The 17,636-nt window shown below is 36.8% G+C and overlaps 1 protein-coding gene across 1 annotated transcript in view; it reads right to left on the bottom strand.

Moving 5' to 3' along the window:
- pparg (peroxisome proliferator-activated receptor gamma) overlaps window positions 1–17,636 on the bottom strand; it is a 44,778-nt gene that overhangs the window by 6,344 nt on the left and 20,798 nt on the right. Inside the window, exons 2-6 of the mRNA XM_028447341.1 lie at window positions 15,743–16,039; window positions 14,812–14,978; window positions 11,133–11,271; window positions 3,985–4,184; window positions 75–201 (exon numbers count right to left, since the gene is read on the bottom strand). Coding sequence (XP_028303142.1) covers window positions 75–201; window positions 3,985–4,184; window positions 11,133–11,271; window positions 14,812–14,978; window positions 15,743–16,039 — 930 coding nt within the window. The remainder of the gene's footprint in view (window positions 1–74; window positions 202–3,984; window positions 4,185–11,132; window positions 11,272–14,811; window positions 14,979–15,742; window positions 16,040–17,636) is intronic.

Genomic DNA, 17,636 nt, shown 5'->3' with positions numbered 1-17,636 from the left:
AAGGGAATGTTTATTGATATCAATGTGGGATAGGAATAAATGATCATGTGACATCACAAGGTGCCCCCACTGACCTTCATGTCCAACTGACAGAGTGGAGCTAAGCTGGAGTTGCTGTTGGTGATCTGCGATGGGAACCTGCCTACAGTTAATCAGCTGATCTCCTTCCATTAGAGACTTCATGTCATGGATGACAAAAGGCTGTAGTTCCACAACAAACCAGGCAGAATATGTAAAGAGAGAGAGAGAAAAAAACACTGTTAATTCCAATTGGTCTCCTGAAGACATCTGAGTTGCAGATGTATTCACACATATTGTCTGTGAACTTTGGTTGTGGCTCATTCATCACGGCCTGCAAAACATCTCACGTTTCACTTGTGCAATAGGCAAAGAAAAACAATATTACTGACATGTATGGACTGGAAGGATGAATGACACTAACTTAAATCTTCCTCCGTCATGAAACTGAAGTGAAAACGAAATATTTTTTCGGGACTGAATATTTAAATTATTAAAATGCTAAACGTTCAACCGTGTCTTGATAATATGAATAAAATGGAACAATTTTTAAATGTGTAATAATCACAAAATTAAATACAGTTCTGGTCCGGACTGTAGTTGCGTTTACGTGTATCACAATTAATCAAATAGTATACATGTATGAACCAATGTAACCTATTCTATTTGAATAAATGAAGTCTATTACAAACAGATCAGAGTCAGATTCAGCTACAACATATTTTGCACAGCAACATGCAGTAACGTCAGCCTTTCATTTGCATGTTCAGTAGATTATGCGGAACAATTGGTTTGGTTTCTGTCTCGTACACTGATGATATAACAAGCTCCGATCCTGGTGAGGTACTTTTTCTTCCAGGGAGCATTCCCTTTGTCTTTTGTTGGTTATTTGATTTAGTTCTAGAGTTGCCCTCTTGTCTATCTGTGTTCTACACATTTGTTGATGTTTAGTTAGTCATTCTGTTGAGAAGGTTTGTTATGTCTTAACTTTTTAAAATTTTGTTCCAACACATCATTTTAGATTTGTGTATATGAGCTGAGACAGGGGTCTATTCTCCCGTTTGGACTTAAACGCTTTTTTGCGTGCCTGCAGTTACGCGCTTCTCTCCTACGAGTATTCTCCAGTCCACAGTCCTGTATACGTGTATGTGTGAATGAAGGCAGGCTGAAGGAAAGGAGGCAGTGATGTCATTTTTTTTGGGCTGTCGAGAAATCACGGAACATGAAGTTTTCCCAACGCTTGTAAATGTCATTGAAATCCGTGAAAATTATGTTCACGTTTAATTTGAATAGCCTTCATTGATTAACAATGTAACAGGTTGATTTGATCAGATCATTGATCAGATTATTGCAGTGTGACTGAGGATCAGCCGCATTCTTCTGTCTGAGTCACAGTTAAAATCTCTCTCCTTAATCATCATCATCATCACATCATCATCATCATCATCGCTGTAAAGCTTGACTGAGTGAGATAAACTGGAGATATGAGGGAATAACCCAGAGTGTCCAGCTTTAACACAGAGGGATGTTTGCTGTGAAATAGAACTATTGACTTCCATAATACACAGTTTTAAATATAAATTGTTTAAAGCGACCTGAGCTGAGCCTCATTAAAATATATGTGGGAACAGTTTGGGGTTCATCCTCATCTGCATATGACAGCTTGTTTCACTCTGTAGTGGATCAAACAGTGACTTTACGTTAGACATAGTATGAAAATAGTTGAATCACTGTTACCAACGTGGACAGAAGTCTGCGTCTCTCAGAGTTTTAATACATTTTGCAGCAGCTGAGTGATCACAGCTGCTGCTGCGCAACGCACGAGTCCGTGTGGCTTCAAATGTAACTAAGTCCATATTTCTAGTGCAATATAATGTTTCACCTTATCGGGTTGCTGCACTTATTACAGGGTTAGAAGCACGTAAGAGGAAAAGGACTCACGCACACCGGAGAATGCGCGTAAAGACAGATTTCGATGGGAACACCCACATTTCAGGGCTGCTCCACCCACAGTGTGAAACTGGGATGAAGGCGCACAGCGACTGACTTAAGTACAGGAGGGGATAGCTCACAGCCAATAACGCTCTACTGCACGGCTTTTCGGACTTACGCACATGGGAGAATAGAGCCCTTAGTGAATAAGCTTTGTCTTGTTTGCGCTCAGGTGTTCCTCATCTCCTGATTACCTTCCCTCACTATTTAAAGAGGTGCTTGAACACAGTGTGTCTGTTGATGCTTTGTCTCCGTGTCTCTCTTATTCTGTGGGTGAAAGACAAAGAAGAACGCTACTCTTAAACTCATTAAAAAAGCCTTTAAACAGGTAAAAGTGCTATATCTATATTTCTAATATCAACACACTACTGTCACTTAGATCCTTTCATTTGATAGAACAATTATAACACTATAATGAAATAAGAAAAAAACACTAATGCTTTGGAGTGCCACTTGATCATTTGTCCAAGTCTTGCTTCATTCATTAGTTCATACTTGTACAGCACTGTTTATCCACGCCCAGCAGACATTTCCTTAGCAACTTCCACCTGCTATAGTAATTCCCCAAACCATCTGAAGGGCATTATCACAACAGCATATCTTGGGTTCGATGTAAAACAAATACAATTTTGCTCATTAAAGCCATGCTTAAAAAACTAAAGTAGCAATTTATTTATAAAAACAAATCTCTTCCTTTTCCTCTGATGCTGTGTCTCTTGTGCTTTCCGGTAAAAACAACAACAAACCAACACTGAATATTTTTCAACCCCTTTCTAGGCCAAGCCCATAAAAAAATGTAAACATGCCGTAAAAGCTATATTCATTTACTCCAAATTTGTTGATGGAGATTGGCCGTGGTTGAGTAAATAAACTTTGTGTCTCTTAAACAAGAGACGATTCAGTGTCATCACTGCAATAAACAGTCAAAACAAGCAGACAGCAGAGAAGCAGACCAACCTTGAACATATCAAATGGATCCAAAACATGAGCTACAAAAAAAAGTAATCTGTGCCATAATAACTTTGCTAATGACACTACTCCCTCCGCCTAAAAGTCTCTATTTCGGAGGTTTTTTAGATGTATTTGTAGCCATTGGTAATAAGAAGTGGTTTGATGTATAGAGTGTAAAGTGTTCTCCACACTTGAATGCATCTTAAATGCCACACAACTATCAAAACCAAAAGTATCCAAACATGGGAATAGATGATATCGTTCTTTCTGATGACGGCCCGACTGAAACCGTTCCCAAAGTCTGTCTGTTTTAATTTCTACGTGTCGTAACACATTAGCTTGAAGGGAATGTTGAAGTCATTATTGTGTGGAGCGCTGCTGTCGAGTCATGTGACGAGGCTTGACCACTGAAACTAGAGACTTTTTTTTTTTTCTTTCTCCTCACAGCCAAAACGTGTCAAAACCAGTCCATCCACTTCTTGTCTTGCAGAGGGAACAGCAGCTTCAAAAGACGAAGCATGAACAAAAACTTCACGTACACCACGTATTTAATGTGTACAACCTACAACTAAAAACTGCTGCTGAGATGATTAATTTTAGATAATAATACTGAATTAAGCTATGATTTACACTATTGGGAATGGAATTACAGAGAACTTGTATAGCACAGAGGATGTTTAGTTTAAAAATGTGAAGTAGAGGATAATGTTATACAATGTCTTATGTTTAGATCTTTTATTAGAATATCATCAAAGGTTTTACAGCGATTGGTTTGGGACTTCATGTTAGAGAAAAATGAGACTTTGTGCAAAATATTGACGATGGGATCAAAATTGCTCTAGTAAATGAAAATAACTTCAAATTTCACATCACAGAAATGCATCACTGGATTAACTGCAGAAAGAATTTCAAGTCAAGTGAGAACTCATCTTTATTCAGCTTCATCAAAGCTAAATGACTAATAAATGACTGTGGTGGTACTCTAGAGTGTTTCTCTGAAAAAAAAAGAAAAGAGCTGCTCACCACATTGTCTCCAGTCTTTCCTGAGAGGATGGCCCTGGCCTTGGCCTTTGTGAGGGGGAAGTATTTTAGATAGGCTTCGTACAAATGTCGAGCCAGAGCTCTCAGATCAGCCGCCTCCGGGTGCATGTGCTCCATGTCGGAGGAGAACTCGGCCAGCAGTTTTTCCTTCTCGGCTTGTGGCATTCTACCGAAACGAATGGCTGCAAAACAAAACACAAGAGAACACACACGGTTACACAGAGGACATGTTTTCTTTAGACAGGTAGATAAGTTAGGAACAGAACAAAACAAAAATACATCTCTAAATATTTCACTTTTACCTGAAAACTCTTGACAATGTTTTAATTTGTGAAAGTCAGTGTGCAGAGGATTTTGTTCTAAGGGTGAATATTAGGGGTGTGTATTACCTGGCATCTGACGATATGATTCATATCCCGATACATAGGTCACGATACGATATGATACGATATTAAAGTATAAGGCGATTGTTGCGATTTTTTTTATATATGACTTACGAAACAACTAATCTGTAAATTTTTACACCTTTATGAGAACATTATACAGTATATGAAATATATTTGATTGGCATATTTTACACTCAAAACATTGGCTTTAACGTGCCATGTGCCAACAACTTAAAATAAAAAATAACAAACAATCTGCCTGCGGCTTTTAAATCAACTTTCACTTCAGTGCAACATAACTTTAGTGCAACTTAACTGATGTATATGCCTAGAACAACAAATAAATGCAGAAAGTTGGTACTTTCTTTTTAGATTTTATTGAAAAAAACACAAGCTGGTCAACATTTCAGTGATTTCAGTGCACTTCTTAGTGCAGTTACAATGTCCCCTGCAGTGGAAAAGACTTTCCTGGTTAAATAAAAGTAAAAATAAATAAATAATAATAATATAAATATATATGTATTTTTAAATCAATATGGATGCATTTTGAATCGATCCGAGAATCGCTCGACGTAATATTGCAATATATCGCCAAATCGATTTTTTTCAACACCCCTAGTGACTAGATGTTTGGTTTTACTTGGACATTTCCACTTTTCGCGCCCTGTCAAATTCATGGAAATGTCTGGGATTCCTACGGAACCTGAACATGTCACCGGCAACACGTTTAAATTAACGTAACTTTGAAAATATTTGCACGATTGGGATAATTCAAACAATTTCTGAAAGCTAAATTGCTCTTTGCAGGGAATATAATCTTTTTCACGGTGTTAAGCTAATTTTACTCGCGCATGATGTGACCGAATTCCTTGAAGCAGCCACTTTGTTTTGATGAGGGCTTCTACACGGGGCAGAGAGAAAAGAGAGCAAGAGGGTAAAAAACCAAAAAAAAAAACGGCAGATTTTAAATCCAACTCTCCATGGAGGTTTAGAGAGGAATTGATACATTAACAACGCCCTGTCTCCACAGGCAACAGACAGAGCATTGAGGTTTTTCCTGTTAGTTTGAATTTCTAATGGGCAATCTTTCTAATATTGTTTCAATTAATGATTGAGAGATTTTAAGGTAGATTTTCAGATTTTTCAAGGTCAGATTATTTTAATGCACAACAAAGATGATTGACTATAAAGTGAAAAATTAATCTCTGAATTATTTACTATTTTTTATATTTGTTTCAAGGCCAATTCAAGTAAACGTCTGGTACTTTTTGATTATGTCAAGGTTTGGACAAGTGACATCTTTTTTTGGAAATAAAAACATGCTCCTCCTAGGGCTGGGCGATTTTGCCTTTAAAAAAAATTTGAGTTTCGATTCGATTTTGTTTTTTTTTAATGCACTTAAAAATGACTGCAGACATCAGATATATTGTCAAAAGTGCAACTTTATTGCTGTGATTGTCCTCAAGAGTTAAAATGCATAGAACAATCACAAAATAAACAGTAAATGAGGCTCTGTCATTCAATAATTTCAAGCTTTAACCCAGGTTTAAGCAAAAGTGCAACAGCGCCTTCACAGTAGCTTCAATTTTCTGATTAAGAAATCAGATAACTACATATTTTATAACATATAATATTACAATTAAAAAAAATAATAAACTCTTCCCTTAGCATCTCAGCATAGCGTGAATAAAAAATTGAACATGCTTGTGTCACACATATAGCCTACTCAAAGGGTAAACACATGTAAACAAAGAGGGGGCGGGCTCACATCGGAACGCGAAATAGTCCAAAAAAACTGTGATGGGGAAAAAAATAAATAAGAAAATTTAAAATTAAAAAATCGAATTTGCAAAATAAAAATTGTTTTTATCTACAAATTCGATTAATCGATTAAACAGATTTTTTGCCCAACCCTAGCTCACCCTATTGTTGACAGACTAACTTGAACAGTTTCACTGTTTAAAATCTTCAATGACAAGTTTATCAGGATTATAACAAAGAGATGCTAATAACTATCATTTTCACCCATGCAGGTTGAAGCACAATCATTAAATGAATCAGAAACAGCTATGACGGAAGTGTAGAGATGGGCGAGAAACAAACACACTATGCTTATTATTATTAGCTGAGGTTGTAAAAGAAATGTTACAGCCACAAGAAACAATGGAGGCATACTGCATCAGCAGGATTTTTTAAAGATGTGTTGCACAAATGAAGGACGCATCATCACACAATGGTTGGTCAGGTGAGCTAAGACAAGCACATATAAATAAATGTACCAGTGCCTGAAGCTTATTTTCATCAGTCCCAATATCAGGATTGATACACACAATTTTGGTTGTTGGCAATGCATTCTGGTTGTTAGACACATGGTGAAGAAAATATATAAATACTAGTGTTTTCTGCACAAAAAATGGCTCAAAATGGCCCAGAGAAAAAAAGGAAAACCCCTGTCAACAACACACAATGAACATTCCTGCACAGATTTTGACAAGGTGTGTCCAGTACAACGACTCTGTCATTTAGTTTGCTTTGACAAGTTAGAAATAATGAGCTCACTGACAACATGACAAACTTTCTGTCGAATTTTTTTTTCCTTCCCCTCTTTGCAGTCACTGCCTGTAAAAAACAAAAAAAACAAACCTATTGAAGTGGCAATAGCGACAAAATATGTGCAAAAAGCGATTTCCTCATATGACTTGTGACATTCAAAATCTTTTGGGGGAAAAAGTATTAATGGAGAGTCACAGACTAGGCTCTGAGGTCGGTGCCTTCTTTTGCGTGACTGGACATCATTAATTATCCATACCTCCACTTGGCTTTTACTGCAGGGTTTACATCGTTGTGTAATGCCGACTACGTGAAGAATGCACACCTTGAGCAAATGAATACAAAATCAACTCCCCCGATCGCTGGGCAACAAGCCCTCAGCAGTGACTCAGCAGATTGGACGAATCAAGCCGAGCTCTTTGTACTCACATATCAATGATTTATGAAAAACCCACCAATGGCAGACATTTATATATTGTCTTGCAAAATCATTTGAGTGTGAAAATGTTGGACTTGGGGCCAAAGTGGAAAGATTGAGGATTGGATTAAATGAGTTAAACTGTCAGCTCTCACGCTACACTTGCATAACTCATGTTTGACAACAATTAGGAATAGTTCACGATGGCAGGGAAAGGATTTCAGACCTTTTTAGCGTTAGTAAAAACGTTAACGGCCGATCAGCCACAGTTTATCCTACGAACCCTCCAGTCAAGAATGTTGTAATGTGTCTTTATTCTTTACACAAGATAACATTCTGTACTAATTACGCACACAATGATTATATCTGTAATTAAAAGCAGTCACACAAATTATATGTAAGCAGCATTCAAATACCAAACACCCACACAAGTTCTTTCAATAATAAATCTAATTATACCCTTTGCAAGGTGCAGTCACTGCATTTACTTAGTATAGTTTCACAGAGTTGTAGAAAAGCAGATTTATCTTAAAAAACAAGATCCTTTTAAGGCCAAAGACCAAGTTAAAATAGGACCGACCAAGGAAAATAATCCTGCTGGATTATCCTAGAAAGCAATAACAATAAAGTCATAACTACAAGCTTGTATTCTCCATCTTTTTTTCTTATTCGTTTCCTCCTTGGTGACTGAAAAATGGTTGACATGCATACATGCACGATGAAGCACGCATCCAGGTGCATTCACACATTATTTCCCACGTGCATATTAAAAATCACACTCTAAACAGGACTTAAACCATTTTTCTCTGAAATACTTGGAGACAGATTAAGTTTGTTAAAAAAGAAAGCATTCATGACATACAGTATTCGAAAAAAATATCTAAAACAATTTGCATTCTACATAGAACAAAAAGTATATTAAATGGAGTTGCTTTATTCATCTTGTATATTGCCTTACTTGGGCTATTGCTTAGAAAACTGGAATACATGTAAAAAATATATAGAACCATTAATAAAATTACAAAAGAGATCATTAAGAATAATACAAAAAGTGGAATTCCAAGCACCTGCTAATGAACTGTTAAAAAAATCTAAAACAATAAAACATATGGATATTGTAATGTTAAAAGTGAGATTTTATTCAGAGTGAAAAATAAAAGCCTTCCTTTGGGTATTACATCACTTTTTTTAAACAAAGAGGAGGAAAGTATAATTTAAGAGGGGTTTATATATTTGAACAACGTACATTTCTGTCATTTCTGTTTACGGTGTTAAAGTGTGGAATGATCTAGAGGATCACTTTAAGTTCATCAGTTCACCGTCTGTGCAAAAAAATATTTAGAAAATAAAATGTTTTGCACCTATAAGTTGATGCGTAGTGCTGTTATTGAGTGGTTTCTACTGTGTTTTATATAATGCTGTTTGGGGATGGGCACCGATAGGCACTTACTGCTTCAGCCCATTCCATGTTTGGTTGTTAAAATGAATATTTATTCTTTGTATTGCATTGTATATGTTGGAAGACAGCCAAAAACAAATAAATGTCAATCAAAAACAAAAAAAAAAGCGGTGAATTGTCTCATCCAATGTAAAAAAAAAAAAAAAAAACCTGCAATCTGGCCCAAACAGGTGCAACACAACTAACAGGAGAGTCGAGAATTATCAATCAAAGACGTACTGGCTATGCATGTTTAGCCACAAGGTCTCAGCAAAGGTACACCTGTGAAGGTGGAGTCGACCGTGCCTGTTGATGCGCATCAGTGACCAACAAAAGGTAGAAAAACAAATCTTTTCAGAAGCTGCACAATGATGGTCCAATGAAAAGATTTTAAACTGAAGGGAACGATAAATCTCTAAACAGAATATCCCCTGTGGATCGGCTGTTTAAAGAAAGCTTTTGTTGAGTATACCAGACTGTGACTTTCTCTACCATAAACCAACAATAGGTGGGAAAACCAACTCAAATTTCAATATTTGTTGGAAATAAATGTTGTGAACATTTTATACAACACTGTAAACCTGAAAGGGTGAAGTTCAAATCACGTTCTGGCTGTTGTGTCTAGGGATGGGTATCTTTCATTATTGAACTAGTATATTCATATTTATAAGTTATCCGAGTAGTTGAAAACTATGAAAAAGTGTTGCTTAAAGTGGCGCAAAAATTGTAGTTGTACCCCTGCTACTTGCGCCACAGCATCCTGCGTCACAATTTTGGTGTTGCACCAGTGACACTAAAGCAAAAATGGGTGGGGAGCGCTAGTTTATATATGGCTGCTGCGTAAGGACTAATAACACGTTACCTGACTAAACCTCTCGTATTATACACAATCTTTAGCTAAATTTTGCAATTTAAGTTCACAACAAGTACCCTTTAAAATGGTGGAAGAAGTGACCAACTAAGAAAACCATAAACTTAGATCTGAAATTGAAGAGCACTGTCCACACGTGTTTGACACTAGTCAAGTGGGTATTAAGTAACGGGGAGAGTACAAATGACTCAGCATTCACGGTCAAAACAAAGCATAACCGTGACTTGGAAAACTACATTAACACCAATGCTTGTGCCTGTACCATGTTCACTGTGGGGTCTATTCTCCTGTCTGCAGTTACGCGCTTCTCTTTTACGCGTATTCTACGGTCCAGGCTCTTGACACGCCCACAAGTCTGTGAATGAAGGCGGGCTGAAGGAGAGGAGGCGGTGATGTCATTTTTTTGGGTTGTCTAGAAATCACGAAACATGAAGTTTTCCCAACGCTTGTAAATGTCATTGAAATCTGTGAAAATGATAAAGTTCACTTTTAATTTGAAACGCCTTCATTGATAAACAATATAACAGGTTGATTTGATCAGATCATTGATCAGATTATTGCAGTGTGACTGAGGATCGGCCGCATTCTTCTGTCTGAGTCACAGTTAAAATCTCTGTCCTTCATCATCATCATCTCTGTAAAGCGTGACTGAGTTAGATGACCTGGAGATATGAGGAAAAAACCCAGAGCGTCCAGCTTTAATACAGAGGGGTGTTTGCAGTGAAACAGAACTATTGGCTTCCATAATACACAGTTTTAAATATAAATTGTTTAAAGCGACCTGAGCTGAGCCTCATTAAAATATGTGTGGTAACAGTTTGTGTTCCATCCTCATCCTCATATGACAGCTTGTTTCACAGTGTAGTGGATCAAACTGTGACTATATGTTGGTCATAGTATGAAAATAGATAAATCACTGTGACCAACGTGAACAGAAGTCTGCGTCTGTCAGAGTTTTAATTAATTGTGCAGCAGCAGCTGAGTGATCACAGCTGCTGCTGCACGACGCACGAGTCCGTGTGGCTTCAAATGTAACTAAGTCCATATTTCTAGTGCAATATAATATTTCACCTTATCGGGTCGCTGCACTTATTACAGGGTTAGAAGCTCGTAAGAGGAAAAGGACTCACGCACACCGGAGAATTGAATGGGCACGCCCACATTTCAGGGCTGCTACACCCACAGCGACTGACTTAAGTACAGCGGGAAAATAGCGTGCAGCCAAAAACAGCGCCACTGTGCGGCTCTTTGGACTTGGGCGCATGGGAAAACACAGCCCTGTATGAATCATTGCAAGTTAAACATAATTGTGAATTTACAAGGCAAGCTGATGTTCATGCAGGAGGAAAAAGGTGATAGTCATGATAACCTGAATCTGTTTTTTTTTTAATTTTAATATGAGCATCATTTTTACAAAATATAAGGTAAAATATATTAGTTGTGTGTACAAGAGTACAGCCATCTTACCGTTGTGTGACATGCCGACATGAAGGCATTTCTGGAAGCGACAGTACTGGCACTTGTTGCGAGACTTCTTGTGAATGCGACAGTGAAGGTCACAGTGATCGTACACCAACTTTAACCTGATAGTGCGTCGGAAGAATCCCTACAAGAGAGAAAGTGTGGTGTTACTGGGAGTCCTGACCCACTGACATTGGTGTCAACAGCGTACACGGAAAATCTACCCCAGAGATTGGCAACTTTTATTTCAGTGGGGGCCACAAAAAGGTGATTATCTGATCTGAGGGCCACAACATTAACATTCGTGTCAGCATTTAGAATAATGAGCGATACAGGAAAGAAAAAAGGGTTTGCCTGTGTTTCTGTTTTGTCATTTTTTTACTCTAATTTTATGCGTTTTTGTTGTTGTTTAGTATATTTATCTTCTGTTTGTTCTGTTTTTTGTTTTTATGTTATTATGTATGTTTATTGGGGTGGTATTGTGTATTCTTGTTGTCATTTTGTATATTTTACAGATATGTTTGTTGTCGTTTTGTACATTTTTGTGATCCTTTTGTGTGTTTGTTGGTAATTTTTTTTAAACTTTTGTGTATTTTGGTTATCATTTTGTATATTTTTCTGTTTGTTTTTGCTGTGGTTTTGTGTGTTCAGAAAGTTTTTTGTACATTTATGCACATTCTGCACGGTTTGTAAAAAAAGAAAAAAAAAGGCCCTGGCATTGTCTGTTGAAAACAAAACTTTTGAGAGGTAATCAACTCTCTAGATCGTAATAACACCTTGCCACTGTAGATATATATTATTAAATATATGCAACACACATTCAATATTCAATTTTGCACACTTCTACACTCATTCAGATATTATTACAGTATTACTAAGTTTGTCAACTCCCAGGAAAGTGGAGAGTTGAATGTGTGGAAGGTGTGGAAAAGATATTAGCTGCATGATTAAGATGGAAACGTTATGGAAGGAAGCACGTTCACTTTGCATTTTGGAAAGCTTTGTGTTTGTTCTTGGCGTGGATATTCTTGATGTGTTCCCTTTTATTCAAACAGGTACTGTATATTAAGAAAAAGGAAGTCAAAGGGGTCATTCTTTATTGAGGGCCTTTCTCTATAAAGAATAAATTTGGCTCTTAAACAATTAGTTGTTTGCCCATTCAGCTGACCTCTTTTTCTGCTGAGTATCCGTAAAAAAAAAAAAAAACAATGAGTGCATCCCTGCCTTCATTTAGCTTTAGTATAGTCACACAAAAGAAAAATCTATTATATTGCAACCATGCCTTCAGTATTAAAGGTGCAGTCTGCAACTCTTATAAAAGTGACTTTTTGTCATATTTAAGGACAGTTTTACATGAAACTAGTAGTTTGTGTGAAAAAAACAGGCTCATTGAGCTGAGGTGTGTGCACATTGAGAGAGAGAAGCACTGCAGTAATATGCTTTTAACAGAGCATGTTATATTACTGTGATGTTGCTGTCGGGCTAACGTTAGCTTGTTAGCTCCTCTGAGGGAGGGACTTTGGAATGTTTGAAGGCAGTGCAAGAGAGCAGCAGGGGGGGGATCTGAGAGTTGCGGACTGCACCTTTAAAGACGATAAGGTTAGTAAATTAAATGCAGTTAAATATTGCTTAATCAATATTTAACTGATCATCTTCAAAAGTTGTTTCCAAACATCAACAGCTTCTAATGTGGTGATAAAATAACAAGAGGCTTAAAGGCCCCCCAAAACTTTAGATAACGTTTTAAATGTAGGGCTGTAGTCAACCAAGGAAATGGTTGGTCGACCAAGACTATGGGACATGTAGCGATTAGTTGACCAAAAAATAAAAAAATAAAATAAGTATATATATTTCATTAGGCCGTTTTGTCGTCCGTTTTAACATGTTGCCAAACGTAAGACTTCAAATTTCTAGACATTCTTAAACAAAATAACTTACTCACACAGCTGTTGCTGGACACAGAATCATGTTTAGGCATTAAATAATTTACATTTGATATTTAATCCTTAATCTTCTCTCTTAATCTCTACCATGACGGCATCAACCAATTAGTCGACTAAATGACTAAAGTTGGCAACCCTAGTTAATGTTAAGAGTTTTCTTATTACCAAGAATAAAGATGACTCTGAGTGGAATATATGCGGGTTACATCATCATTTATCATTGTTTCGTATGTATGTAAACAGAAAAATAATAGTTTAATTTCCTATATTTGACATTCTATGTTTTATTATAATATTATTCTACATAAAAACATCAGGCAAATATTCAATTTTATAAGTTCCAAACAATGCATAGTTTGCCCCGTTATAGTTAATTAAACCTTGTAGTTTTTGCTCTCAATCAACATCCTGTCCTTTGATTTTAGAAATCTGTGCACCATGATGATGTCAGAGGAACAGATTTGCTCTCAGCAGCAATCTACAAATTCACATTACAAATGTTTCTACCCAGTTAGTATATCTCTCTCTGCCAAGGAGGTTATACAGTATTTTTGATGGTTTTTATGTATTCGTTTGTCTGTGAGCAGGATTATGTCATGCCATTGAAGATTCCATTATATTTTGGAGGGGATCTAGATACGGATTCTGGATCAGTTTCAAAATCTAAAATTCCTATCGTCATTGGCAAAATTTCAAATATTCATATCTCTGTTCACGATTGACTGATCTTAATGAAATTGGACTTAGTTATGTCGGGTTAGTTATTTTTTTTATCCAGCCAAGTTTTATGTGGATCAGACACTTATGCACATTTGATTGAGATCCTTTAAAAAATAAAAGGGATGTTTGTTCATACATTTGGAGCTAGTGTATTGTTATTAATAGTGTTAGACATTTAAAGGGTGGATGATCATGGTACCATAGTGGTCAGGGAAAATAGAATATCTTTTAAAAAATATCCTATGACATTTATAGAACAATTCTATATTTTTTCAAATGTGACTGTGATCTTTATCTAGCTAAACTACCTAACGGGTAACATTTCCTTTTTTTGTAATTGCATCTGTTTCACAAGTGTAGCTTTTTGTGCATTTATTGGGAAATATATGCATTCATTATATGATATTCATTCATCTTTCAAACTGGTTTGTTTTTGTTCTTGAAGAGTGCATAAAAATAATTTACATAAATATTCCTGAAAGCTACTCCACCGGGTCGATCAAAAGTATGTCGGGAGTCCAGAACCCTAAAAAAGGTTGAGAACCACTGATGTAAACTAAGCACAGGCGGCTGCACGTGGCCTTTTAAGTTCAGGGATTGGTCTATTCATCCTGCTTTCCCACACTAAGCTTCATTTACAAAATATAGTGCAAAGCTGAGAACAGCGGCTCAGATGACCTATTGTTTTGAACAGTTTTTATGCAAACTGCTAAACAAAGGTTACATCTGGTTCTGAGGTGGGAAAAAGTCTCACAAGACCCAAAGTTTGTTTTTTTTTGTTTTTGCTTTGGTGAAAAAAAAGATAAAACTTCAATATGTATTTTTTAACTTGACAAAAATGAGGTGGCACTTACTTATTTTATAAGAAGCATAGCCTTTATTAGTTAAAGCATACCAATAGCTCCATTGCCAAGTAGTGCAGAATGTGTTACTGTAACCTGCTCAAGCACTTGTTTTTAAGTAATGAAAATATGATGAATATTCTCAGTGATTCCTTAGAGTTGATGTTTTCTCAGTCTCACCTTGCAGCCCTCACAGGCATGGACGCCATAGTGAAACCCAGAAGCTTTGTCTCCACACACACGACACTCGATGTTTAACCCTGACGCAGACGTTTCATCTGAGACCTTGGAGAAAACAGGACTGTCTGAGTACTGTGGAGGGGATTCTGGCTCAAGCTTGATTGAATCTGAAGAGAGAAGAGCAACAATTTCAACATTTTGAGACTCACTTCCAATGTTCACATGGAATAATGTTTGACAGTCTACAGCTGCTGCTATACTACGGTAGTTTCATTTCATCTAGTAATGTGACTTAGACCATGTTTACAGTATAGAGCAGTGGTTCTCAACCTTTTGAGCCCACGAGCCTCAAAATAAAGGTACTAGAGACCGGTGACCCCTACTGTACCTGAATGCGGTTGAACACAGACATGAACATTTAAGAACAGTCAAGTATTTGGGCATAATATATAGTCAACTTGAGGATGTAAATCCTTGTCTTAATCAGAAATAAAACAGGTTAAAAGTGACCAAAAATGGTGAAAAAGGAATTTGAAAAACCACAGAAACTGGTTCAAACTGGCAAATAATGGGCATGACAAATCATGAATGTGGTTAAAATGGCAAAAATAAGCATGAAATATGGTGAAAAGAGGTTAAAAGTGACAATAATGGGTCAACATATACAATATTAGGGTTTACAAAGAGTTTACAAGTGCCAAAAACATCAGAAATTGCGGTATTGTAGAAAAAATGCATTCAAATTGGGCTCAAATAGTTTCTTAGTTTTTTGAAGGCATCTGGTGAACCCCTCCCAGTGTCTCGCGGCGTCACTGACTCCAAGGTTGAGAACCCTTGTTATAGAGCACAAATTATATGCATGTGGTTCAACTACAGCATTCATTCCCCCAGTATAATAATTACAAATCAACATGAGACGAACAGGACCTACTGTGCATGTCTAGCTCTGTTCCGTAGCTGTGCATGTTTGTGTAGTCCATAGTGGTCAGGTGATCGTCACTCTGCGGTGGACTCAGGTCATAAGCCAAGCCAGCAGAGGAGATGGAAGAAGCAAGTGGGGGAGAGAGGGAGGACTGGATGGAGGAGGAGGAAATGGACGTGTAGTCCAGTGCAGACAAATGCTTCATATCCAGAGAGTGGGAGCTGTCGTCCAGTTCTGGCAAGTCTATAGTGCTTAGACTGAAACCAACAGGCCAAGCATGGAGCTGCTGCGTGTCCACCATTTCTTCTGTAAAGACAAATAAAGGAAGGAGATGTTAATTATCAACGTTGCATTACAAAAAACTCAAACAATAGCAACCACCACCTGGGTAGGAAGGGGAACAGAAACATTAACAGCACATAATGTGGAAATAATATGGTGAAAAAACAATATATACTTAATATTAATCATGAAAAGCATGTAAAAGTGTGTGTTTAAAAGGTTTTTTTTTAACACCAGGAAGAGCAATGACTATTCCAAGTCTGCTCTGTTTTTGTTATCTATAGTGAAAAGAAAAGGGAGGCGTTTTGAGTCACTGGGAGGACAAGATGACCCCTGACACCAAAGAACATCTTTCAGTTTTCCACCACTTGCTGTTTGGGTTGCTTGTTGCGTGAATGCCAAACCAAAGCACACAGAAAACAGGCCAAGGATTCAGGACACACATTTGAGTCTCTGAGATTATGAAGGGGTTGGCCCTCAAAACTAAACACTGTTTAACACAAATTAAGGATACAGCTGATGATTATCTGTTGTTCTCGGAAAAAAAAACCCCAAAAACAATAAACTGTTTTTCATCCTGTATTTAAGACTTAAGAATTCTGTATTTATGATTCTTTATCCTGTATTCATGAGTTTGTGACTTTTTAACCTGTTTTTATGACTTTTTAATCCTGTTTTTATAGCTTATAAAACAGAATGTATGACTTATGAATAAAATATCGTCAATAATTATGTATTTATTCATTATTATCCTGTAATGAGTACTTTTTCACTTCTTGGCCCACCTCAAATAGTACAATCCTGGACTTTGCAATATATTTTGACAATGTTGGTCAAAGTAGAGATGCAGTGGCTACAGATGTAGTTTACCTTCACCAGTATGTCGGTAGTGTGAATGTGGAAGTCACTAAATAAATCAAAACATTGATCATTTCCATTATAAAGCCAGGATTTACCACAACCTTGAGCCTAAAGATTCTTAAAATCAAAAGACACAGCTGTACATTTCCAACATTCCAACATTAAATCAACTTTTCTAATAATGTTGAAGCTATAAAAGTGGTGCAGTACACAAAAAAAATTCTACAATCAAGAAAAATGCACATTTCCTTTACATTGGCACTAAGTTGGCATTTGTTCTGAGGTTTACTGAATATTCTCTGTTCATCTTTGCTTTAAATGTTCTTTTTTTGAAGAAGAAGAAACATCTCAACACCTGGAAAAACTCACAAGACACAAACCTTCCCTTCAAGAGAATAGTTACATAATAGTTATATATTCTTCCCTTCTCTTAATAGAACTTTTTTTTTAAACCAACAATGTCCTCAAAATAACAATGTACTATTCAAGCTTAAAGCCTAATTTAGAACAACATATGCAAAAAGAATGAGAATGATGTAACAGGACCAAAACCAAAATAACGTGACCCCAATGCCACAATAGTGCCAGGTATAAAAATGTTTCCAACAACAGTCAACAAACTTCCTCTTCGCTAAAACACATTTGTTTTCTATTTTTGTGCTTGGAATGTGGCGTCTTAAATTCAGTTCACAAGTTTATACTTGTGTGTCCAGAAGCAGTGATGCTGCTGATTTATTTATACCCAGGGAAAGCTGATTAT

The sequence above is a fragment of the Gouania willdenowi genome, chromosome 5 (genome assembly GCF_900634775.1).
Source record: "Gouania willdenowi chromosome 5, fGouWil2.1, whole genome shotgun sequence".
NCBI classification, from domain to species: domain Eukaryota; kingdom Metazoa; phylum Chordata; class Actinopteri; order Blenniiformes; family Gobiesocidae; genus Gouania; species Gouania willdenowi.
Note: the sequence above shows the minus strand (reverse complement) of the source record. Positions and strands in the feature narration are given on the sequence as shown.